Source organism: Centrocercus urophasianus, unplaced genomic scaffold (genome assembly GCF_019232065.1).
Source record: "Centrocercus urophasianus isolate 14NV4802_14NV808 unplaced genomic scaffold, USGS_Curo_1.0 seq_17, whole genome shotgun sequence".
NCBI lineage: Eukaryota > Metazoa > Chordata > Aves > Galliformes > Phasianidae > Centrocercus > Centrocercus urophasianus.
In genome coordinates, this window is record NW_024884722.1 from 17,158,872 (window position 1) to 17,183,736 (window position 24,865).

At 38.1% G+C, this 24,865-nt stretch overlaps 1 protein-coding gene across 5 annotated transcripts in view; it reads right to left on the bottom strand.

The window, feature by feature from the left end:
• Positions 1-24,865, bottom strand: part of MAPK8 (mitogen-activated protein kinase 8) — a 245,106-nt gene that overhangs the window by 8,991 nt on the left and 211,250 nt on the right. For 2 of the 5 annotated variants that reach the window (XM_042818626.1, XM_042818627.1), the window contains 8 exons: positions 18,585-18,676; positions 15,171-15,336; positions 13,023-13,152; positions 11,740-11,798; positions 11,476-11,614; positions 6,888-7,053; positions 2,623-2,694; positions 553-735 (listed from right to left, as the gene is read on the bottom strand). In XM_042818626.1, coding sequence (XP_042674560.1) covers positions 553-735; positions 2,623-2,694; positions 6,888-7,053; positions 11,476-11,614; positions 11,740-11,798; positions 13,023-13,152; positions 15,171-15,292 — 871 coding nt within the window. In that variant the 5' untranslated portion in view covers positions 15,293-15,336; positions 18,585-18,676. Of the gene's footprint in view, positions 1-552; positions 736-2,622; positions 2,695-3,050; positions 3,123-6,887; positions 7,054-11,475; positions 11,615-11,739; positions 11,799-13,022; positions 13,153-15,170; positions 15,337-18,584; positions 18,677-24,865 lie in introns of those variants that run through there. The other 3 variants (XM_042818624.1, XM_042818625.1, XM_042818623.1) reach the window with 2 other exon arrangements.

The window sequence follows — 24,865 nt, forward strand, 5'->3', positions numbered from 1 at the left end:
ACCACCATAACATCAAGTTACAGAGGTGTCTCACCAGGGTTTCAGTATACTCTGCCCCTGGGCATGGCTCTGTACCTGCTGGCAGTACAGCCTTGGCTGGAGTAGCAGAGGACAAGCACCTATCCCTGTGCTCTAAGTGACAGCTGTTTTTTTGTTTTCCACATAAACTGTAATTGTTAGTCACAGAAAACACGGTGAGCTTTAGAAATAGTAACATATTCCAGAAACTAAAGGATATATGTATATAATGAATGCAAAAAACTTTATTTTCATCCCCAAACAAACAAGATCTGCTGTGGCTGTGAAACATCTACTCCTCTCTCCTCTCACTTCTCACTTTCATTTCTCTGTTCAGATATCTACACAGGAGCTATTCCAGAGAATATGAGAAAGTGTCAGTAACCAAACCTCTGTACTTCCATCTGCTCCCATTACATAAATGTTTTAACATGTAAATCCTTAACAGGAGGATTTTATAGTGAACAAAACCAAGATGCATTTCTGTTGGGTACAACACAGTTTAAGAACTTTCAAAATATACAGCACACTTACCTTTAAGTTTGTTGTGTTCAGAATCAGCTGGGAAAAGGACATCTGGAAAAAGCTTCTCAAAGCTATATCCAGCATACTTGGGTCTGTTCTCCACGTAAGTTCGAACTGTGGGCTGTAATTTCTTCATAAATTCGGGGCACGGTGTTCCTAGCTGCTCTATAACTTTATTCCATTGATCAATATCTAAGGTTGCACAGCTAAGAAAAACAGTGTCTAATTTGCAGCTAAAAGTTATGTTAAAACCACATAAAATATCCAACAAAGATTAAAACAGAAAATCACCACAAAATTTCAAGTTCATCATTAATTAGCAGCATCTTCATAGAGAAAACAGTGAAGCAAGGAAGACTCAGCATCTCAGTAATGAAGGCAACACATATTTCACTTGAAATCATAAGAATTAACTGGCAAAGGATATACTTCTGCAAAACAGAGGAAGTTAAAAGACAGACATTCTGTAGAACAACTAACTTCCTGATCTAAACTGATATTCACAATACTCCAACTACTAACCCTCATTAAGGAACTGGAGAGAATCACCTCCTAAAGCTGCTTTGTCCTTCCACCTCACTTCGGTAACTCAGCTGAGTTCTGGACTGTCCCAAATTAGTGATCTCACACTGACAAAACACAGTGCATAGCAGCATGGCCACATGAAGGATTAAATCCTGGCACATACAGATCAACAACAATTTTGCCAGTGTCTTCAATGAAGAATTGAAAGACTTTTGAGGCCAAGGAACATCTTCCCCAAAAAGTTTACACAGCTAGGGGACATTGACAAGTTCATGGCAGAAGAATTTAATACATGCTACTAAGCAAAAGAAAGCAAACAAAAATTTGGCTCATTGCAGATGGTTACATACTGGGAGAGAGCTCCAGTAAAATTTCACACATGCTTATTTCATTCGAATAGTCTCCCCAGCATTTTCTTTTTGGCTACTGCCTAAGACTAGACACTGGGCTCCCTAAGCCCTCAGGTGGATCAGCAGGCTCTCTCTTAAAGCTTCAAGGATTTTCAAGTTCTACAATGCTTTAGCACAGGTCTTGAAGGAGAAAAAAAAAAAAAAAAAAAAAGAAAGATACTACCTGAATTAAAAGTCAAGCTAGCTAGCAACCTGGATTCACAAAGCTAGCAGGCAATGACAAGGCTGTGTGAAAGCATGGACTCCCTGGATCTCCTTGTCACAACCCAAAACCTTTACCTAGTCCTCCCACCCATGTACTAATGTATTGGTTTTTAAACCATCAACCTGCAAGAAAAGCAGGAAAGATTTCTCATGGCATCTAATCAACTACTGGTGAAACAAGATGCCAAATTCCAATTCAATTTACATTTATTGTAGTGAGGATCCAGAGTCCTCAGCTCTGTTTGCTTGCAGCAGATCCTTTGTCTGAAGCATTTGTTTGTACGACCACCCAGGCAGACACCACTGACCATTCATGAAATAGCAAGACAGGAGCACCAGATATTTCTGAAAGCTGTTTGCAGGATCATTTCTGCATACAAAAATAAAACACTCCGGAGGACAATCATTTAATTACACGTCTCCTATAAAACATAAAGAAATAACAACAGCTAAATGTGCTTGGGTACCAAACGAGATTACTAAGTTATTACATAGAAATGAGCTCCAAAGCAAAACGTAACGCACGTGAATCAGTAAAACACCACCTAAATAAACATAAATGCCTCTCTTAAATATGACAACATCCAAAATCAATGAATAGACACTATATCAAATTGAAAACAAGCAAACAAAAAAGGAAAAATAAGCCTGCTCACCCAAGTGGTATTTTGCTCTTCTTGCTAGAATTTCTCACTAAGCATTGATTTCTAAAGAGCGCCATACACGTGAAAGCTATCTGTGCTGTTGTTTGCTCTAAGTGCTATAACTGTAGTTATTTCTGCAGCAACCTGGAACCAAAATTATGAACTTGCAAATGCTTTTTTGAAAAGGCAATTTAAAAACAGTATTTTAAGAATTAGATCCACCTTAACCTGGAACTAAATCGTTGTGGTATCTTTTGACCTTTTCAAACTACATCTTAGGCCAAAGGTAAGGATACGATCTGTACCAGGAAATAAAACACCACCTTTGATCATTTCTCCCATGATGCACCCAACTGACCAAATGTCAACTGAAAACAAAATGCAATGATATTAACAGAAAAGATAGTTATCAAAATAAAGGAAATAAAAATATCGAGACGCACACACACGTGAAGTGACTATAAAAAGCATGTGTAATGGAAGTGAGTGAAGGTGAACGTACGCTAACTACAGGACCAGCAGAGACTATGTCCTACTGCTAGGTGCAGCCTGACTCAAAATGAAGTCCTTAATTTTTTTTTTCAGTGTTATCACAAGAAAAATTCATGTCCATTTAATAAAAAAAAAAAAAAAATTGTACAATATGCATTTTCATGACATAACATCAATAAAAAGGTTAATCACTTCCTAACTAATTCAACCTGCTGCAGCAGCACAAGGATACAGTCCCTTCCTGGAAAGAGGATTTTGTGGCAAACCATTTCGCCCATAATGCACCCCACAGACCATAAATCCACTATGTTTGTAGCACAAAAAGAAGGAAAAGCAAAGCAAACGGTCATTTAAAATTAAAAGAAGCATAACATGACTGCATTCTATAAACTGCAGAGACAGCACAGGAAGAAGAGCAAATCTTTATATTAATCAATGAAACCACTTTTAAGAACACAGTATTTAAGGATTAGCTTTTAACTGTCTCAAATACAAGGCAGAAAACCATCCTTTTGTTTAACACAGTGCGAGAGCAAGAGCTGCAGCAGAGGGAGAGATACACACGAATCAAGCAGAGTAATGCGCATCTTCAAGTTCCGGGGCTTGCAAAGCTCTTTCAGTAGAACAGTCGGATCTCCAAGACAAGTTTATGGAAATTTTCATTGTAACTATAGGAATCATTTTAAGAGTAGTAACCAAAAATGACCTTACAAAATACGGGATACCTGAATAGTTAATACTTTCAGGAGCAGAATTAGTTGTTTCATAGGAATTAACATTTGCCATCAAGTATTTCCCGTAAGTCAGATTACCATGTATATCTCTCTCCCCTTAAACAAGAAGCAAGTACAATCAGTAAAAGATCACTTAGAATTTTAGAGGATCAGTTAATGACAATATTAGTACGCTCCTAAGAGATTTCAAGTTAAAGTTCTTTGGTTTAAGAATATTTCTCTAGTTCTGTTGAAATAACATACAGACAAAAAGCTCAATAGCAGTGTTTTTTGTACAAAAGATTATTTTCCACAATATCTTAAAATAAATCATTCAGAAGATATACTCAGAGATGCACAAGTTCACTTTTTACAGGTATGCCAATTTTTCTGAAGTTGCATCAGAGAAACTCTATTAACTCTGTATGCAAATTATAATTATGCATCTGTATTATGATGAATAGTTTTATATCAAATGTAAGACCAGAATTTCAGTTAAGCAGAGAAGAAGGGGATTTAAATGAGAAAAACTGTATGCCAAAAATCACATTTGAAAGTTGCGAGGGAGCTGAACAATTTCAAGCAGACAACATTGCTTCTTATTGAAAACATTCCTTCCTTCTTATGTAATAAAAGTTCCTCTAAAATAATGTTTAAATCGTATGGTAAGAGATCACAACTGTACATATTAATAGGTCAAAATTAAGGGCCTGGTTCATTTAAAAATGATTTATGATTTTTACTGTATTCCCTTTAAAACACTTTTTGAAAGTTTACAGAAAGTACATATTCTGCTGCCTTCACAAATCAAAACATATTCAAATGTGCTGTAAATAATGTGTCCAATGTGATGAAAATACCTCCCATAACTGCATAGAGAAGTCTGACAACATGAGTCAATGATCTATCTTCATACATCAGAAGACTCTGGGGACTAAGAAAAACATTACTTACAATTCCTCTGTTTAATCTACAGAACAGAATGCAGAAGTCAACCCTGTCACCTGCTTGTTTGGGCCACTCGCTCGTTTTTTTTTTAGTTACAGATTTCATGTGCACATACATAGCACCAAAGATTACTGCTCTTCAGTATGTGTCTCAGTCATCGGTACATGTACTGATGTGTCCTCCCTCATCTTGAAGGGGAAGTGCAGCAGGGAACTGAAAGAGCATGAAGATGCCAGATGACCCTGCTTTAAATGTTAGTCTCTTTTTAAAGTGTTAATTGTTGTCAGTTTTTAATATTTAATTCTACATTAAACAAGTTAACCTTTACTTTAACTATGGGTTTGGAGGGCTACAACTGGCATCAATGTCAACAGGAGTGGATCCTGGGCAGCCCATACATCTCACTACAAGTGCATCCTTTCTACTTGCCTTGCTGCCCTCTGCAGCCTTACTGTGCTGTCAGTGGAGCTGCACAGGAAGGAACTCATCAGGCAGCGACTGTGAAGAAGAACACAATTCATGTAAATAACCTCCTCATAACAATAGTACATAGGGAAGAAAATACAGGCTGCTTCCTGAACCAGTTAGCAAACAAATTCACATTCTATAGAAAGTGTCATTCCCAACTCAATGACCACATATTCAGGTTTTGGGAAGATGCTATATAGTTTTTCATATGAAAGTAAATTTGGATTTACATTCTGCTGCAAAACACAACTCACTCCTGACTTGGAGAAGGGGGCTGTCATTAGCACGGCCACTAGCAACCACAGGGTGCTCTAGAACACAACAACAATAAACCTCAGCATCATTTGAATGGAAAGAATGTTTCACACTTTTGTAACTCAAAATGACAAATTTCATGAGAAAAATGCGAACTGGGCAATCTATGGCAGAAAACCTGAGACCTCCATCACATCAATTCCTTCTGCAAGGCAGCTGAATGACTCTACAGCTTTAGGGTTTTGTGACTATTGCCTCTTAGCTGGCCATTGCTAGGTTTCAGGGAAAGAAAAAAGAAAGAAAAAACTTAAAGCAGTGTTTCTACAGAACTTCAGCAGTTAAAAAAAGTAACTTGTGCTTGCTTCACTCGACATCTGTCTCAAAAGTTACAGAAAAAATAGCCAACTGTACATCCTATCGGGCAGATTAATGATCCAAACAGAAACATAAATCACAGACTTGAAAAAAGACCTATTCTCATTCCTTTGAGTTGGATTCTTCCACTGTCACACTGATAAGAGTTGTTCTTCCTGGCTTTCATAAACAATAACAAAAAGGAAATCAGTTGTGAACATAACAGTTATACTTTCTGTACGACCTGAACTTGTCCTAATACTAAGCAGTTGCCAGGGAAGTATGCAGACTGTATTAAAGAACTCTGAAAAACACTGCAAGCCCCAGTTGTGCCTGTAACCAGAGAGGCCACACACCTCACCTCACCTCACCAGGAGATGGCTAACAAAGCCTCTAGCACTGCAGCACCTCCTGGGGCTCACTGGAGGACTAATAGGTAATGTGTTCAAAACACAATCAGCAAACCAACGGTGACCCTTGTGCACAATGCCTGCCTGAGGCAGAAGCACCAGGAGAGGTGAACTGACAGCAGCGACAGCAGATCAACGAAATGGCAGCAGAATCAGAGCCATAAATAGACCTTCAGGAAGCACGTGTTCCATTGGTTTCCTAAAGGATACTAGGTGTTCATTTAGAAGATTGTGTGATTTTTCCTCAAATGCCAAATGCTTTCCTAAATTTTTTAGAGGTTACTGAGAAACAGAGGGCCAAAGGAGTAAAAGGAGGAGGGAAATGTAAGCAAGCAGAGGGACAAAGTAAACAAGTTTCCCTGTAACTCATCGTGGACCACAGAGAACCTATAATGCTTCTTAACGGGGCTCTGCATTTTTCTTCAGCAGCACTGTTTAGGAACTTAGTGCAACAGTTTTAAAGTGGGCTGGTTTTAATAAAAGCAGTGCCATGGCAGGTGGCTTGAGCTTGTTTGTCACCTACTCTTGAGTGGCTTTACTGAATGTAGTGTTTTAAACATTAAGTTTGGGACACACAATTGCAATTTATGTCCTCATCAGGAATAAAATCAGACAACGGTATACAAAGGTATGTATCACATCTTAAGAAAACATATTTCCATTTCTTCATGAAGGAAAATAAATCCACCAAGCAGGTCACTTAAATTTTTAAACAAACAAGGCCCTCAATTTTTTCTCCTATTAAATGTAAACATTATTAATGGAATTAGATAAATAAATTGGTGTACCCAGAATCTGCATTTTGGTCACATGCCTAATTTATAAAATCTTTTACATCTTGAAAAAAAACATTAAACATGTAAAATGTGGCGTGCCAAACAAAAAATAAAGCTATGCCAAAGAAAGACTATATTTGCTGACCGTTTTCTTTGTATCCCATCCCTAGGATGACCTCTGGTGCTCTGTAGTAACGAGTCACTACATAAGGCGTCATCATAAAACTAGTTCCTGCAGTTCTGGCCAGTCCAAAGTCAAGAATCTTCAAAGTGCAGTCTGACTTTACTACTATATTACTGGGCTTTAAGTCCTTTAAAAAGAAACATCATATATGACCACTAAGACAAGCACAAAGTACTCGTTGGTTCACATTTTTAAAAGAGAATACTGCTAACATTCAACCCCACATTTATGACTAGGTCATTTCTATAACTGCAGTTTACTTTCCCCCTTGCATTAATTCATATGCATTCAGCAGACCATAGAATTAATTCCCTTCTTGTGCTCGTAGATTCATATAGCAATTAAAGAAGGAAAATACAACTAGTGTTACAAGATATTCTAGCAATGTGTGAAATAAATTGAGGTTAGTATGAAATGTTAGCTCTGAGAAAAGGACTAGAAACTGTCCACTGGAACACCAGTTATTACTACAACGCAGAACACAAATAATGTGACAATTGCAACAATCATTACAGTATAAAAATCAAAAATATAAAAATGATTAGAATCATTCATAAATGCAAAAAGCAAAAGATTTCTTTGCTGGTTGGGCCTGCATTACCTCTTTTGAACCAATGCAGATATTTCTCTGAACAGGAAGGAAATGCTCATGCTCACATAGGTCTGATTTCTCATTTAGGATTTGGTTTACATATACCAAGTTTGGTGACCAAACAAAAAAGGGCACCAGTGAAAAACTGCCAGATACTTAACTATTAAATTGGAGTGAAAAATTACATACTTTTAGAGGTTCTTAGTTGGAATCTTGGTTAACTTCACTCTCTTCAGTTCAACTTCAAAATTATATTAGCAACAGGGGCTTTGCAATGTCTACAGACATTCTCAGTCATTATCTCTGGATATCTTACACACATCTGAATGTCACAGAGCAATTATTAAGAGCAGAGTAGGTTCAGAATGACTTTGTCATGAGAAAATCATTCATAACACATAAACCATCCATACAAGGTCGGATCCTTTCTAGTTACCTCTACCAAGAATAATGAGACAAAACAATACGATGTGGCAGAGGACTCCAGTATTTTAGCTGTGAGCATTTGATAACCAGATCTTTCTTTCATTATTTCTTAAAGATGCAGAAGTGGTAGTCTGCAAGATTTTCATTTGTACTGGTATGTCTTTCAAGCCCCTCGGAGGGCTAAGCTGCACTAAAGACAGAGAGGAAGCCAAAAAAGAAAACACAGGTTTTGGAACAATAGAATTTTAATGGGTAATTAAATGTCTTGCATACTTACATATTCACACACTCTTCTAAATCACACACACAAAGACTGTGAAGACAACTTTGGCTTAAAAGATTCTCAAATGTAATGAATAAATCCAAGTATTATGAGGCATTTCAGCTATTCAGTGTGCATATTTCAGATTTTGCTAAAATCCTGTTATTATAAGCTTTATTTTTGTACAAATCTATTATCTGGAGGATGTTCACTGAAGAATCCCAGGTGCATGCTGCTAATATCAGCTGTATTTGTCCTCCCCAAAGCTACAGGATCAACACTGAAAACGTTGAATAAATTTTCCCCTGGCAAGAGTAAAAACACTGTGAAAACAAAAACTAAAATTTAAAGAGTACTGTCCATCTTAGATTTCTGAACACTGCGTGTTTCTCACGAAGCCTAGGAGCATGTTTTCATGCAGAATACAGAATTCCTGTTGTTCAAAATGATGGAGGTGTGTTGACTTATACTGGATTTCAAATCATGCAAGACCAATACCTCATGTTTTAAATAAATGAGGACTCAAAAGATCCTGTGAGAGCAAATAACTTTGCTAGGCTGTAGAAATACATCCAGAACCTATAGCAGAAGACATATCAAAATAACTCTTTCTTTTTTTTTTAAATCAGCTGTATTTTTGAAGAAGTTTCTTTCTCTTTCTAAAGAGATTTGTGTGAAGGGCTTCCATTAGTAGGCACCTTTGTTAAGCACTCAAAATTAGGCAGAATACAATGTTACAGAGCCTCCATGCAAGACTAATGAGATAGGTTGTGTCCTTCAGCAAGTTAGTGAGGCGCAACCCAGCAACTGATTATTCATCCTCCACAAATTGCAAAATATAAATGAATGTGTACTTGTAGACTTGCTGGAGACTCCATCTCTGCAAAATGTTTTGAACACCACAGTGCTCATCTGACAACATTTATTAAAGTCAGCACAAAGACACGGTCAAGTCTTTATCAACCTATATCTTTACCCAATGCCACGAGAGCTAAATATATCTTCTGCAACTTACAGGTGAAACATTCCAAAATTCTGTGTGTGTAACGCCTGCCTCTATTCTGCTATAAGGAAACACCACACTTATTTGCATGGCAGAGAGCATCCAATGCTACAGGCACACATGGAAAATATTTTAGTTTCAGTCATTTGTCAAGTTTTGAGAAAGTAGCTGAGATGGTATGATCAACTCAGCTATGTTAGGCATTGAATAACAAAGTTAAAAAACATATGAAACGATCAATAGCAAAAATTGCTTAAAACTTTTAAGGACATTAAATAAGTGCACTGAATTACTACTCAGAATGTTTCAAGGGCAGCCACAGTAGTGCAGACTATGTTTAAGAAACAAGTTTCAAGAAAGTCACTAGATCTAGATTCTTGGGATAGTGCTGCTGAAAGATCAGAAGACAGGCATAAGGAGTTATTACTGAAGCCACACGTTCCATATGCCCTCTTTGCCTTCCGAGATCTTGTTCAACAGAAAGAATTTTGACACCTCACACTTTAAAATTTAAAGAAGCAACACAAAAAGCAAGCAAGCAATGCAAAGATTTTGCTTGCACACACTGAAGCTTCAAGCAGTCAGAGAGCAAGTTGCAAAATGAAAGTCCACCAAGAAGGCATGCAAGTGAAACGTCCTTCAAAATAATTCAAGCACACTATTTGCACAGCAATTGTATCTATAGACAATCTCATTGGATTGGGCTATCTCTAAACTCTGTACCACTGCACAACATGAAGCACTTCAGAACTCCACCCATATTTACAGAGGCAGAAAATGTATCGGTAAAGCTGTCCTTACTCCTATCCAACAGCCCACTTTAGTAGCAGAAACGAAGCAATGACGGTATAGATGTTTCCATTTATTACTGATTTCTACAGGCTCAGTTATTCAGTGCCTACTTTACAGTAGCACAAACTGTCCTTGAAGCAATGTCTGCACAAGCACTTAGCATTTGCCTGCACTGACCCACAGAAGGAGACTCATTGTCTATTCTAGAACATCTATAAGCACATGCAGAGTAGGAAGGGCAGGGTGCAACAGCTGGGTGGTGCTTCTGCCTATTCTTTCCCCAGCTCTTTCAAATATAGTCGTACTAGGGCAAACTGTGCGAAGAAAGCCTTCACCTTCCCTCCCTGAGCTCTTAACTAGAGTGAGACAGCAGATGTGTACTGGAACCAGGTGAGCAAAAGTGTTCTGCCATTTACATTTTATTTGCTCTTTATACAATGCCCTGGTTCTCTTGAATGAGAAACAGCAGACTGAAAGGGAGTGTCATACTGCCAGTTCTAGCTTGCAGGCCACTCCACAATGAGCTGGGCTACTGAACTGGCAAGCACCGCAGCATAGTAACGAGGTTGTAGAATTCAGAACTGCTGTTCATGATTTTGCTGTACATCATCCTTGAGGGATACTACACAGTACTGACTGAAAGTACTGTGCATACATAAATTAAATTAATTTTTTCCTGCATAATTTCTCTCTACGAAAAAAGATTACAGTGAAGAACATAACACTGTAAAAATACAAGTTTAGAGTTTCCCAAAATAATAGAAAGCATATTGGAAAATTTATAACTAGGCAACCTCAAGTAATCATCACACTACACATAAATACATATGTAAGATGTTCAACTTGAATAGGTGATCTTAAATTTAAAATATCCTAACTGGATTTCACATACAAGCCACTAGAAAAGTAATTGTCATTTTTGCCTGCAGGCAACCTGAAGGAATGCTTTGTGACACACAGGTGTATGAAAGCTCCACTCACAGGTCTTTATCACGATCTGTTTGTCTGGAAACTTCAAATACTTATTTTCTACACTGTTAGTAAAGGAGCTGAAATAAATTGGGCAGTTCTTTCAAAAGATGGAATTTCAGGTTTGGTTACCAAAACAACAAAGGCAGAGGTGATTTCAGATATTCTTTCCTGCCATGACTGCTAAAATTGAACACGATACAGAATTACAGAAAGTAATGCAACTCACTGCCATAATTATTTTTTTTTGTCCTATGCAGATTATTTTCAAACCTAGGAAAAACATCCAAGAGGTCCATTCCAGAATTACAGAGCAACAAAGGAAGCTTGATTTCCTTTCAGCTTTCTCTCCCTGTCCATGGTATAGGCTACAGAACACTATTTGTACACACATTTCTGATTTTTTTCCTGACTCATTTATATAGAATCATAAAATCATTTAGGTTGGAGAAGGACTCTAAGGCAAAACTTGATGCAATAAAAAGTAACATGGAAATTCACTTACCCTATGTATAATTCCAGCTGAGTGAAGATGTTTAATACCACACAGCATCTGATAAAGCAGATAGGACATTCGTTCATGGTCTAGCTCCATCTGAATTACTTGGCAGAGATTTGCATCCATGAGCTCCATTACTATGTAGCTTATAAAGAGAAAAAAAAAACCAATCTGATAATGCTACCAATTTACTGTATTCTTTACCTTGTTCATCTTTCAATGTTAATATTTTTGAAGTTAATTCACAGCTTTAGTTTATGTCAAACTTACACATCTTGAAATTCTTCTAGGGATTTCTGTGGTGTGAACACATTCAGTAAGCCGATTATCTGTAGGAAAAAAAGAGAGGAAGTATAATCGCATCACAGCAATAGCAAAGTTGAAAATCAACATTTCAAAACAGACATCCAGCATCCTGATACAATCTTCCTGGTATCCACTGAAGCACCAGATGCTCAGAGTGTCAACCACGCCTAACATGCTGTAACAGATGCTAATGATTTTGTGAGAAGTATTTATCCTCCAAAAGTCATACAATCTAAAAACATTTTGTGTGGATTAAAAGGTTAAAACCTGAAGAAATTAGTCAGTCTTTCCTTGCTCCCTACTTTAAATATAAAAAAAAAACAACATTAAGATTCTTATTATGTATGATGAAAAATTAAATGAAAAAGTGACAAGAAAAACTACCAAAGAGATATCACTTTGCCATAGACAGAGGCGAAGCAAGAAATTGTTTCAAAGTCAAAACCAGCAATTTTATAGTATTTTCCAGTTGCTAAGAATGGAGGGTATGTGCAGCAACAGGTCAAGATATTACTCATCAAGAGTCAAGCAGGGTTGCAATAGTTAATAATCACATAAATTATGCTACTAGGTAAATTTTCCAGAGAATCCACATATAAACCACTTATTTCTCAGAAGTAAGGTTTCAATGATTCTTCCTTGCCTAAAAGCCAGGGAGAATTTTCTCTTGCTGAAGAAAGATCAAGTGAGAAGGTGAGGAAGATGGCATACAGCTGTCATTTAAGGCAGAAAATGGCCAATACCAGACTTCCGTAATCTAAATCCAATACATTTATCACTTTTTCTCTCCCAATGTCTCTAATCAGCTCTGCTCCACAGCTTCTCAAGCATCATACAGTTCCTGCTGTCACAGCATGACTCCTAACTCATTCATGCATTACGAAATAAAGATATAAATAAAAACTATTGCAAGCTTTTTCGTCCTACTTGTTTAGCACCAGGAACAGAAAGAAGAATGCAATTACCATTCAGAGTATTCTCATTTGCCAGCTGTCTGTAAAATGTAGCAATGTAACACCATCTCCCTTCCTGAGTGTGAAGGAGGAGTTTGAAGACTGGACAGGTATTAACACTAGCCTGCAACTGCTCGTCTCAGGCCCTTTTGTACTTATCACAAACATACAGCCAGGTTCTGAAAACCACTACAATCTATAAATGATGTCATCTCTGAAATAGTCTTTAAAATGTTTACAAAGAACAACTACCTGGTCGATCCTTTAATATTTAAAGCAGAACAGCCCACTTACATTTTTGTGATTAACACACTTCATAAGAACAAGCTCCCTGTAAGCTCTTTTAGCATGGGTTTGATTCTGAAATGGTCGGCTTAGTTTCTTGATTGCAACGTTTCGCTCAAGGATGGCATCATAGGCTGCACTGTAAATAAAAATAACATGATTTCATATCAGTGTTACAATCAATTAAGCTCAGGCAGTTTATACTTTTCCAAATATCACGTATTAAGCCTGCGTGTAAACAAAGCTTCTGGCATTAATCAGCTTCAGGGAGATTAATAGCAAGGTGCTCATGTATGCTTTGCAATACAAAAATTTTAAAGATTTTCCCAGATTTGTAGCCCTAACACACAACAATCACCAATAAAAACTGCATGACCTCTGTTTCCTAGAATATCTGCCTAAAGGTACTGATGCCTTGCCACTCGCACTGAAGAACAGACTGCCTAAAAAGATCCAAAGTGCTTTAAACATAAAATCCACATCAATTTTACATATAATCTTCTCACTGAAACGTAGGGATAAGAAGAGAGGAAAAGTAGGTTATACATAGGTCCCACGCTCTCATTCATGATGCAGCATGCAGCTGTTTAATATCCTCATGACAATATCCGCATCGACATCAAGATAAAACAAAAAAAACCAAAATGCTAGGAAAGCCCTAACATCTTGATGTCTTCAAGGAAGAATAAAATTCTACTTGCAGATAGATGCCAAGATTGCTAAAAATTCAGTAATACAAGCTGTTGAAAAGATGAGGATTATTAGTGGGGACAAGTCCTGTACATATTGCCATGACAGGAAGGCAAGGATTTTGTTTTCTGCAAGAAGTAATACAGCAGCTGACTACTGTGCAGACTCAGGAAATATTTGTCAGCTAGTAAAAAAGCCTCAGCAGGGAAAAATACCATTTTATTGTCTCTTACTGAGAATGGTACACAAAACTAATCGAGAACATCTGCCAGTAAATGGTCAGCATTTACCAAATACAATTGGAAATATGTTGTCTATACAGTACTTAGGCCTGAATGATTTCTTTTTTTTAGCATCATAAAACTGTATAGTTACAAGGGAAGAAGAAAGAAAAAAATTAGATGAACATATACTGGTAAGTTTTTTGTTTGTTTGTTTATATTTCCTTCATCTACCCATAAGACAGTCCATATCTTGCAAGAGAGAAGCAAAGAGGAGATCAGGAAAAAATGACAAATTTCTAAATCTGCAGTACATAAACATAGCCTTAGAGTCTGTTTCAAAGCTGAGCCTTTAGATCATCTACTTCAAAACTACTTCAGCAGCAGGACTAGTGGAAATGGCCTCAAATTGCACCAAGGGAGATTCAGGTTGGATGTTAGGAGAAACTGTGTTTAGGAACTGGAATGGGCTGCCCAAGGAGGTGGTGGAGTCACCATCCCTGGAGGTGTTCAAGGAATGTTTAGGTGTTGTACTGAGGGACACGGTTTAGTGAGAAATGTTGGTGATAGGTAGATGGCTTGATTGGATGTTCTTAGAGGCCTTTTTGAGCCTTAGTGATTCCACGATTCTGTATTCTTCCAAATTAAGCTGGATTAGTGGAAAAGAAAAAACAAAGAAACAAAAACACAACTCAACCCAAATCACAAGAATTACACACTATCTCCTTCACAAATGGGCAAAATTCAGCCATATGAGTGCTCCAGTTCATTTCAGGGCAATCAGAGTGGCTTAACTGAAACAGCTTCATTTATCATAAGCATAATTTGCACATTATACTGATAGTCTGCATCGCAAGTGCTCACTAGCTGGTGTAAGACACTACTATGGAACTAAGTGAAATAGGTCTCTAGCAAACTATTTTAAGAAAAAAAAGCATGTAGAAGCATCAAATATTACATAGAGGTTTTTTTTGGCTTTTGTTTCACTTTAAGCAGTGTGGCTTAGGATCAGGATTAGTTCCTTTATCCTTTTAATTTATGGGACTCAGGACACCTAAATGAATTTACACAGAAGGGCACCAGTTCTGATGCAGGAAGGGATGCATGTCAAAATAAACAACAAAACCCACTGTTGACAACTAATGATCATAAACACTATTTTTCACATAACGTATAACTGTAAAGGCACTCCAAAAATTCTATTAACAGAACCTAGAAGTGTGTTTACACTTTGAAGAAACCTTACCATACTATTCCTTGTGCTCCTGATCCTATCGGTTTTAAGTTTTGATACCGTTTCAATACAGTGAATGTAGAATCTCCAATTTCAACACTGTAGAAATTGTTGTCACGCTTGCTTCTGCTCATGACGGCAACTTAGGCAGATCGCTTCATCCAAATTCTGCTCCTGGCTGTAAAGAATTAAAGAAAATTAAGATTTTACTGTATTTAATATAAAAAAAAGGAAAAATTCCCCATAACATCTGGAAGACACTTCTCGCAGAAGGCCCATATGCAAACATATGCTGCTTTTCACATCTGCAGCAATAAGATGACGTTTTGTTTTTAGGAATGTCCCTCAGACAGGAGTCTAGAACAGAAAAAGAATAATAAAAAACAAGAATTGAATGATTAGCAGCAAAAATCTTACATAGCAGTGAACAGAAAGTCAAAAGGTTGGTTATGTCATCCACAGAGCACAGAGCGTTGCTGAGCCTTTTCACGCATCTGCAGCAAATTAAGCAAGGTCTGGACCAGATGCCCTCCAGAAGTCTCTTACAACCTAAATTGTTGTATGACTCATTCAACAAGATACAGGAGTGACAAACCATCAATACATTTTCCAGACATTGAAATAATGAAAATGTTCTTGGCTGCAACTGCCAGGAATGCCCATCACTGACATGGAAACACACAGAGTTAATCAAGGACAGAAAAGGAAAACTGGCCTTGTCAGAGACCTCTCATCATAGCTCCCAGGAAACAAAATAAAAAGCAGGACAAGGAAAACCAAGTATAAGATGAAATGGACTTCTATTCCACAAAAACAAACAAACAAACAAAACACCATTCTGGTGTTAATAAAGGAAAATCAGTATCCTAAGGTACACATTCATAGGAGAAAAAAGTAAAATGCACAGTGGCTTTTATTGTACTGTACACTGTTTCTTCCTTGTCAGTTGTACTCTTCTAATTTTTTCTTTACATGGGGGTTGGGTGGAGTTGTAACACATGTCTAGCAGTGTAAATTCTTGTTTGACTATCAGAAATATCTTTATTTCTTCAAGAGTAATAGCATGGTATCTTCCTTTGTTACTAACGTATGCAACACTTACCCATATTGTCATTCATCATTCCCAAACCATTTATAACTAATAGTAGCATTTCAGCATGTAGCAGCATATTGAAGTTCTAGAAAAGCACCATCAGTTTAGGATTTAATAGCTTTAATAGATTCAATAGATTTCCCTGCTAACTGGATTCTTTGTTTTTAAATAAAGTGCCATACACTGTATCTGAAGAATATGAATGATTTAAAATGTACCTCAACTTTCTACTACTATCTGAAAAACTCAGAATACCTCAGAATATTGTACCTCAACATATGTCTGCATACAGAAACTCTGAGTCACATTTTTAATTTAGTGCTCTACCTTTCAAATTCCAATACATGAACTGTTTTGTATCTTAAAGTGCAGCAAAGGAAAAAAAGAAGTCTACTTAGGCTTAAGATATTCCTGTTTATACCATAAATGATTACTTGATGGACAGTCAGTACAGTTCAAAACACGAGAAAGATGAAGATACCAAACATTTTATCTGAACAGTCTGTAGCCAATTAATGTAGCAACAAGCCTGAATAATTATTAAGGTAGCAAAACATGCTTGGGCACTTGCAACCACAATGATAGGAGCTGGCATCCCTTCCCACTATGCATGAAGTCTGCTCCCATAAACTTCACATGATGTTACAGTGTACTCTTACATTGGCTGAAGCAGAAAGACTCGTATCACCCCAGATCATTAGATAGGACAGTAAAATGCTATCAATGGAATAATGACAGCAATACAGAAGAGAGATTAAATGAGGAAGGAAGAAGAGGTACCCTGAAGTGGAGAAGCAGAAGCATCCCCACTTGCATCTGAATTATCATTCCTTCTTTTGCAACTCCTTGTGCCGTAGTTAAAAAAACATCAGTCTCTGCTGCTTCAGCATGGGGTATAGTTTATCACTTCAGCTAAAATTCACGCTCTTCTAGCATAAAACTGATTTAAGAAGAGTCAGCTCTCAGAAAAGCCATTTCTTGCAAATTTTTATGGCAAACTAAGGTGAGATGCAAGTCAGTCACTGGGAGGCACTGAGGAAGCACTCAGGTCAGCAATGAGAAGTCTCAGAACATAAGTAATGCTTCTCTTTGCCTCCTTTTCACCTGGCCATTACAGCTTCCTTAGCCTGAATCAAATGGCATCCACTCTGTCTGTGTTCCAGCCTCCAAGTTTCATCATTTCTACACCACCGAGAATTTAAGCCTCTCAACTTTCTAAGCAAACTTACTTCTACTCAGTGCTTTGCTTCCACTCAGGCCAGCCTCCCTTGTGCCCACCACTCACAGAAAGTATCCTCAGAAAGCGCCTGGTAGTGTCCAGCTCTACAAATACAGCCCCTAGAACAAACTCTAAAGGTTTTACTTCTTCCCATCTGCTAATTGACTTGTGCCTAATCTTACAGAGTCTCGCTTCAAAGATGTACAACACCAAAAGTTTTAGTCTTTAAATATTAAAGTAGTTATAAATGCAGAAACTGGCAGACTTTCAAGATTCTTACACAAAGTATCCCTACACTATCTTTCATTAAAACACAATTAAGCTATATCAGATAATCGTGCCTGCCTGAAATTTGACATTTTGCTCCACTTTCTAGCAATTCTGAAGAATTACGTACATGAAGAAAGGCAGGATGCAGATTCCAGATTTCTACTATTAATGAGGAAAGTGATGATGCACTTGTCCCATTAACTGTGAACTTGCCAGAACACAATTGCTGTCAGTGGGGAAAGAAGTCTGCCAACCACTACAGTTTCCCCTCGCACATCAACTAACTGTGCACTGCCTTGGAAGTATCTCGCCTAAACAAAGGTCAGTATGTGCCAGCCTTTTGGTGGCAGCCCTCAATTACTCAAGGTAAGGATATTCCAAAATGAGACCTTACGACATTGCAGTGTATTTTGGTACATTCATTTCCTAATTCTTCACATTGCCATAGGTAGTATTTACACAAGAAAGCACAACAAAAATGCTGGAAATAGAAATAACATTATGACCATACAAGGGAAGTCCTTGTGCGTAATTGTTTTGAGTCCACTAATAGGGACTAGAATTAATTGGTTTTGCATGAGACTGATGATGGTCAAGAATTTCTGCTCATCGCTTCTTTTACAGTCTGATAAAGACGTAAAAACATGACAGTGTGAAAATACTTGGACCCACTGTACTTGTAAATGTCTTTCAAGACAAGAAGCAACTTAAAAAAAATGAATAATACTTACAATCACAATCAAATTTCTTCACCCAGCTTTAATTTAAACATATTTATAACGGCAGTAAGATGTTAGAATAAAAGAAACCATGGATAGTAATGTTTATGTATAAATACACATACCTTCTGTCACTGACTTCTGTTTAAGCACAGATCACATACCCTGGTGTTTCTCAACAACACTGTTCTACATACACTTGTTGAATTCAAAATATCTGTAAGATAATGCACTAATTTTAATCTTTGTGTATAAGACATAAAGCATCCAGTTTATTATTCAAGACACCAGACAACATATGGATAGTGTATGCTAAAATATTTTTCCAGTAAGCCTAAATACTTCGGATTTGGGGGTGGAAGGGCAGGAGGGAGAGGTAATCCCACGTTCTCACAGCTTTTCCTTAAAATCTCAGTGCAGGTGCACTAAAAACCTTAGTAATGGCCAGAGACTTCAATAAAAAACATGAACAATACAGACAGATTCAATAGACCTGCCTATGAAGAATGCATAGACTGACTATTTTAGAAGAATGAGGGAGGTGATGTTCATGCCAGACCCCGCTTTCTTGGACACTTTATAAAACTATGATCTATACCTGACAGTGCTATAAAGGGGTCAGCAATGCAGCAGAGCATCAGCTCTGCTCAGCACACCTCCATGTGCAATGTAAGTTAATGTGTTCAAACCAGAGCTGGCTGAGCTGTGGTTTATGGCTTTGTAAAGCTGATGGTACAGCAAAGGGTATCAGGTCTGTGCCATTAGGTCACTAAGGCTGGATTTGGGCAACCTGACTTTTTGCTTATAGGAAACCCTCAGAAGTTAAGATGAAACAGCAGACAACAAAGAGACCTCTTCCAACTCAAGGAGACTGTAAGAGTTGTATCCCTGAGTTAACTGCAGAAACTTCATGTATCTGCAATTAGAATTTAATAGGAAATCTGCGTTTTCAACTAGACATCTGAGTGTTTCACCTCAGTGCAGTGCTATCATCAAATAATGTTTTCTCGGCTATCACACCTGCGAGCCTGCACGTCAATGAGATGCCAACTCTGTGCTTCTTCAATCAGAAATCACTTTAAAAATAACACATGTATAATAGACTTCCATGACGCAGTGACCTGAATGCACGCACTCCAGGCACACAGAGGGAAAGAAATGGAACAGGCTTTATGAAAGAAAGAATCTCTCAGTTTATGTAAGAGCATGAAATATTTTATGACCTCTTCTGCGCTCTTCTCTCAGAAAAGACAGTAACAGCTAACAGGAAAGCTTCAAAGATTGCCTTGTAAACTGATAAAAAGCATACATTTCAGACATCTCTCTCCCTTTGAGACAGAGAAGTGGAACCCAAGAGATAATTTTCCCACAAGGGACATGTATATAGAATGCATACTGCCAACTTAAAGGGTGGAGAAACATATGCTCTGTAAAGCTAACTCTCTAAGACTGCTTGTTAATTGCTGTTTTATACCTTTGCTAGGCAACAAGAAATGAAAATCAAGGATTCATACCATGCTGCATTTGGCCGCATAGGCTATAGAGCACAATGCCTTATTCTCCGTATCCATTTACACAACAAATTGTTTGTACTCAGTTGGATCCGACTGTGGTTAAGGACTACAGCCGAGAAGACATTTTCATACCCTAATGCTTTGAAATGAAATCAAATACGCAAAATGAGAAAAATCATTGGAAGGAACAGCCACCATTTGTTACAAGTTTTCTACAGCAATCTTCTGTTATGAGCAAGCATAAATGAACTTAAAAGAAGAAAATTAGGACACTAAACCAGCAAACAGTCTGTGGGACAAGATATGACTTAAGTGCAACACAAGTACCAATGAAGATAGCAATCTTCACTGAAAATCAGAGGGTTGCAGGAAAAACTGGTTTACAACATTCAAAGAAGCAGACTACTACACGAGTCCATTGTTTATTTAGAGTGACAAAATGAAGAACATGTGGGTTAAAGATGCAGAAATGGAAAAAGGTAGCTATAAAATAAAACAATTACATAAATTAACATCATAATGACATAGGATACATATCATTCAATATATCAGGATACATGATCACTCAATAATTCAACTTACAAAATTCCAATTGAAATAAACGTAGCTAATGCCACAGAAACTAATGTTCCATAGGAATCTATAACTAATGTAGAGAAATGTGTAATGGACATCAACAGTACTTCAAGTATACGTTAGATTGCTACTGAAAGCAAAACAATTGTGCAGAATATGTAAAACTCCTGCATTCATGAATTTTATTTATTTGTGAAAATACAGTTCAAACATTGCTGATCTGTATGCATCCTGCATTTGTGAATGCTTATCTAATTTTCAGCTGTCACATTTAAAGGGTTCCGGACATCTGCTAAATGGCATATTGTAAATGGTGCCTGGTTTTTAGATAGTTAATAAAACAAACGCTTGAAATGCTCAAATTCTGGAAATGAAGAACAAAATCATTTTGTTTTTTAAAGGTAACTTCAAAGCTTGCTTAGATATTCACAGGTGTAACCAGGGTTTTAATGTTCTCTTTTTCCACACCACCCTTGGAACTGAAAGCTGTACGCTGCAATACATCAAGCTCTGTTTAAATGCCAATAGATAAGGAATGTAGAAAAGGGATTTAAAATCAGCTGGTTAAGCACCGTGTTATGATACTACTAGACTACCACAAATGCTTAAGAAGCCTGAAAAATCTGAATCCTACTCTAAAATGAAACACTCTCATTGTTGACTACAGGACTTTCTTAAAATTCTGTATAGCTTTCTAATTATGTATTCACAAACCAGATGGTTTTAAGTAGAACAACTTGCACACAATTGCCTAAACTACTCTTAAAGTTGATTTACATCTGATGAGGTCCCTAGATTGTGCATAATTGATACAGAAGTGCCTCATGCTTAAACTTATGTACATCTGCAATATAGGAGTGCTGCGCTTAGCTACTGCCACTCTGACATGGTGGCTGACATGGGAGCGCACATGAAGCAGAGGTTTGGAATTGATTTTCTCCATGCAGAAAAAACAGCACCCACTGACATTCATCAACGCTTGCTGAACATTTATGGAGACCAAACAGTGAATGTGAGCATAGTGAGGTGGCAGTGATGCATTTCAACAGTGGCAACAGTGCGTCTCCTTCACTGGTGGCGATGTTTCTGAGCACAGCATGCAGGCTCTTGTCTGTTGCTGGTAAAACTGCATACCTAATGGTGGTAACCATGTTGAAAAATAGTGTTTTGTAGCTGAGAATCTGCTTTATCAAATAACGTTACTATGCTCTTTTTATGTTGTTTTTATGTTATTTCTATGGAAATAAAAAGGATGCATTACTTTCAGAGCAACCTACTACACAGTTTGTACTTATGAAGGTTGTGAACACAACAAGAGGCTCTAAGCAAAGGAGGAAGCACGTCTTCCATTTGACAAAGATCAACTAATTACATTGCTCAGAAAAGAGTATTTGCATAAAACTGCTTTGGTAAGCTACTTGTAAGATATCTAAAATTCTTCTAAGTTATTAAACTGGCTAGAAGTTTATACTTATTTCTGTCAGTTGTCAATAGAAATTCTCCTAAAAAATCTAAAATTCTGCTGAATTCATGTTAGCATTGACAACAAGAGGGTCTCAAGGATTTGCCATCAGTTCTTGAACGAGCCCCTCACAAAACAAGATTGATAATTGGATTTTAATCGCTAGAACAGATGTCACTCCCCAGATCCTAGCTCTGTTTGGAGCAGACAAATAATCCAATCACCTCAGCATATGGGGAGCTTTCTTACAACCCCTGTAAAATACAAGACCCCAATAATCTCCAGGTGCTTTGTGTCCCATATTAGTAGTGACTGATACAAACATCTCTCCAGTTTCTGGGTCGCTGCTGCTCTACAGTCCCACACTTCTCTCCACAGGCATAGAAGTATGTGATATCCATTTCCTATTTCCTTGTTCTCTTCATAAATACTTGCCTCCAGATTAAGGACCAAACTATCCTGTCTGCAGCTTCCAGCAGAGGATTCCCTGCACTTCCTCATCACTGACGCAGTTCCTTCCATCCTCACAAACTCCTGACCTTGCACTTCACCCCAACACAAAGAAGTAACTGCATCTCAAAAGTACTAAATAATAGCAAACAGGCATTTTCATTTCTCATCATAAATAAACTGATCTGCTCCTGCTTCTAGCAGTTTTCACCGGTGAGCAGCCAGCACAGAAGCAGCAGCACAGACGGTGGGCGAGTGGCCTGACTGAACCCAACCACCAGCACTTGGGAACCTCCTCCTTGCTGCAGAGGGAGGGGAAGGGAGAGGAGAGCTCCTGCCAGCCCTCAGACAGGGCTTTCTACAGGGAAAAGGAACAAGCTTATTTCCTAAGCAGAGCTCTCCAGTATCAGCTGCTGAAAATGCAGCCCCTTGACTTTTGCCTCCTCGCACTGTTCCTGTGCAAGGAAAGAGCAAGGAGGATGTGGGATGTGTTGCCTCTGCAGCCAGGCAGGGTTAGCCACACCATCAGAGACCTGCAGCTGGCATGCTGCCTAGCACTGCTCCAGTTAGGCATATCTGATCCACACCACAGCGCTTAAGACAGAAGTGAACGTTTCCACAAAGTTAGAATTTTGGGAACTCGTCTCTAACATTTACAAACAAATTTCGTACTAAAAGAAGGGATGCATGATGAGCAGTATTCTAGCACTGTTACACTGCTTATGAGGGTGCACAGTGATAGGACAAGGAGGAATGGTTTTAAACTGAGACAGGGGAGTTTTAGGTTAAATATTAGGAAGAAGTTTTTCACATAGAGGGTGGTGGCACACTGGAACAGGTTGCCCAAAGAGGTTGTGGATGCCCCATCCCTGGAGGCATTCAAGGCCAGGCTGGATGTGGTTCTGGGCAGCCTGGTCTGGTGGTTGGTGACCCTGCCCATGGAAGGGGCTTGAAACTGGATGATCACTGAGGCCCTTTTCAACCCAGGCCATTCCATGATTCTGTGATTCTACAATTCTGTTTTCAACTTCACATTTTACACACCACTACCTGAATTCCCTGCTCCAAATTACGTTCAAACACAGGCAACCAGAAACAACAACAAGCTCAGTCCCACGGGGCGTTCACTGGTGCCAAAGCATTAACAGCTGACCCTGAAACTGCAGAAACCTGAAGCTGGAGAAACTGAGCAGCACCAAGAGACTTCAGTACCAAACAAGTGTAAGCTTTTCTATTTCCACATTTGGAGTAGCTCCAAACTTCCTGAAATACTGTCAGATGTAACTACTATAGTAGAGGTTCTTGAATAGTAACAAAAGACCCGTGATTGGCAGGAATAAAATAACAGTAACTAAGGGAGTTAGTTACAGACACTAGCATTTGCCTAGAAACACATCAGTGCAGGATCACACCCGAACACTAGGAAGCTGCAAAAACAACTCCTGTTGTTAAACACAGCTCCACTCCCCAGTGCTGCTGGCCAGCTGGCACGGAGAGCCCGCCCAGCTCCAGCAGGGCCTTCACACACAGCTCCCTGCAGAGCACAGACCAGGCCAACACAACACGTAGCATTTTTCTCAGAAGCTCAAAGTGTACGTTTATGCAAACCAAACTGTCAACATTCTCTGAAGTGGCTTGAACAACTGCTCTATCTGGGTAGGGTCAGCAGCACGAGCTTCAAACACGGAACCTGCAACTACAACATTTGGATATCCTCTACATAAAAATCAATAGCAAACTGCTATGCACGCTTCTAAAGAGGATTCTCATGTTGTGAAACATCTCTTACAAAACACCCAAAACAAGACAATCAATATAATTTGCGTTGCTTCTAAAACATTCAATTTAAAATCCAATCAAAATCAGTAGAGAACTGTGTCAGATACACAGATGCCATACGCATTGCATAAGCAGGAAAATGAATAGCAGAATAATAAATGTATCAATACATCCAATTATTCATAAATTATACATGACTTCTGCAGCAACTCCCATTTCAAAATAGGTATCTTCTGCTTTTCATCAATAAAGCTCAAGCTGAGAAGATTTTACCCAGTCCACCTTCTCAATTTTATATTATTTTCTAAAATACTGTCAACATAATACTGGCTTATGAGCTACAGGCCTCCGAGTAACAAGAAAAAATACAGAGTCCTTATGAAGAGTTATAGTACTACTTGTTAACAGCATGAAGGGAATAAATTGGATCACCACAAAGCACAAAAAAAAAAAAAAAAAAAAAAAAAAAAGCACGTTTCTAGTTATCTTATACACATTCATGTGACTGAAACTGGCCTTGTGCACTTTTAAAGCTATTCACTTTTTTTCAGCCCTTTATGACAGTCCCTAAAGTAGCTGGTTACAAAAGATTATACACAGACCTTTGGGCAAGGGGGCAAAATAC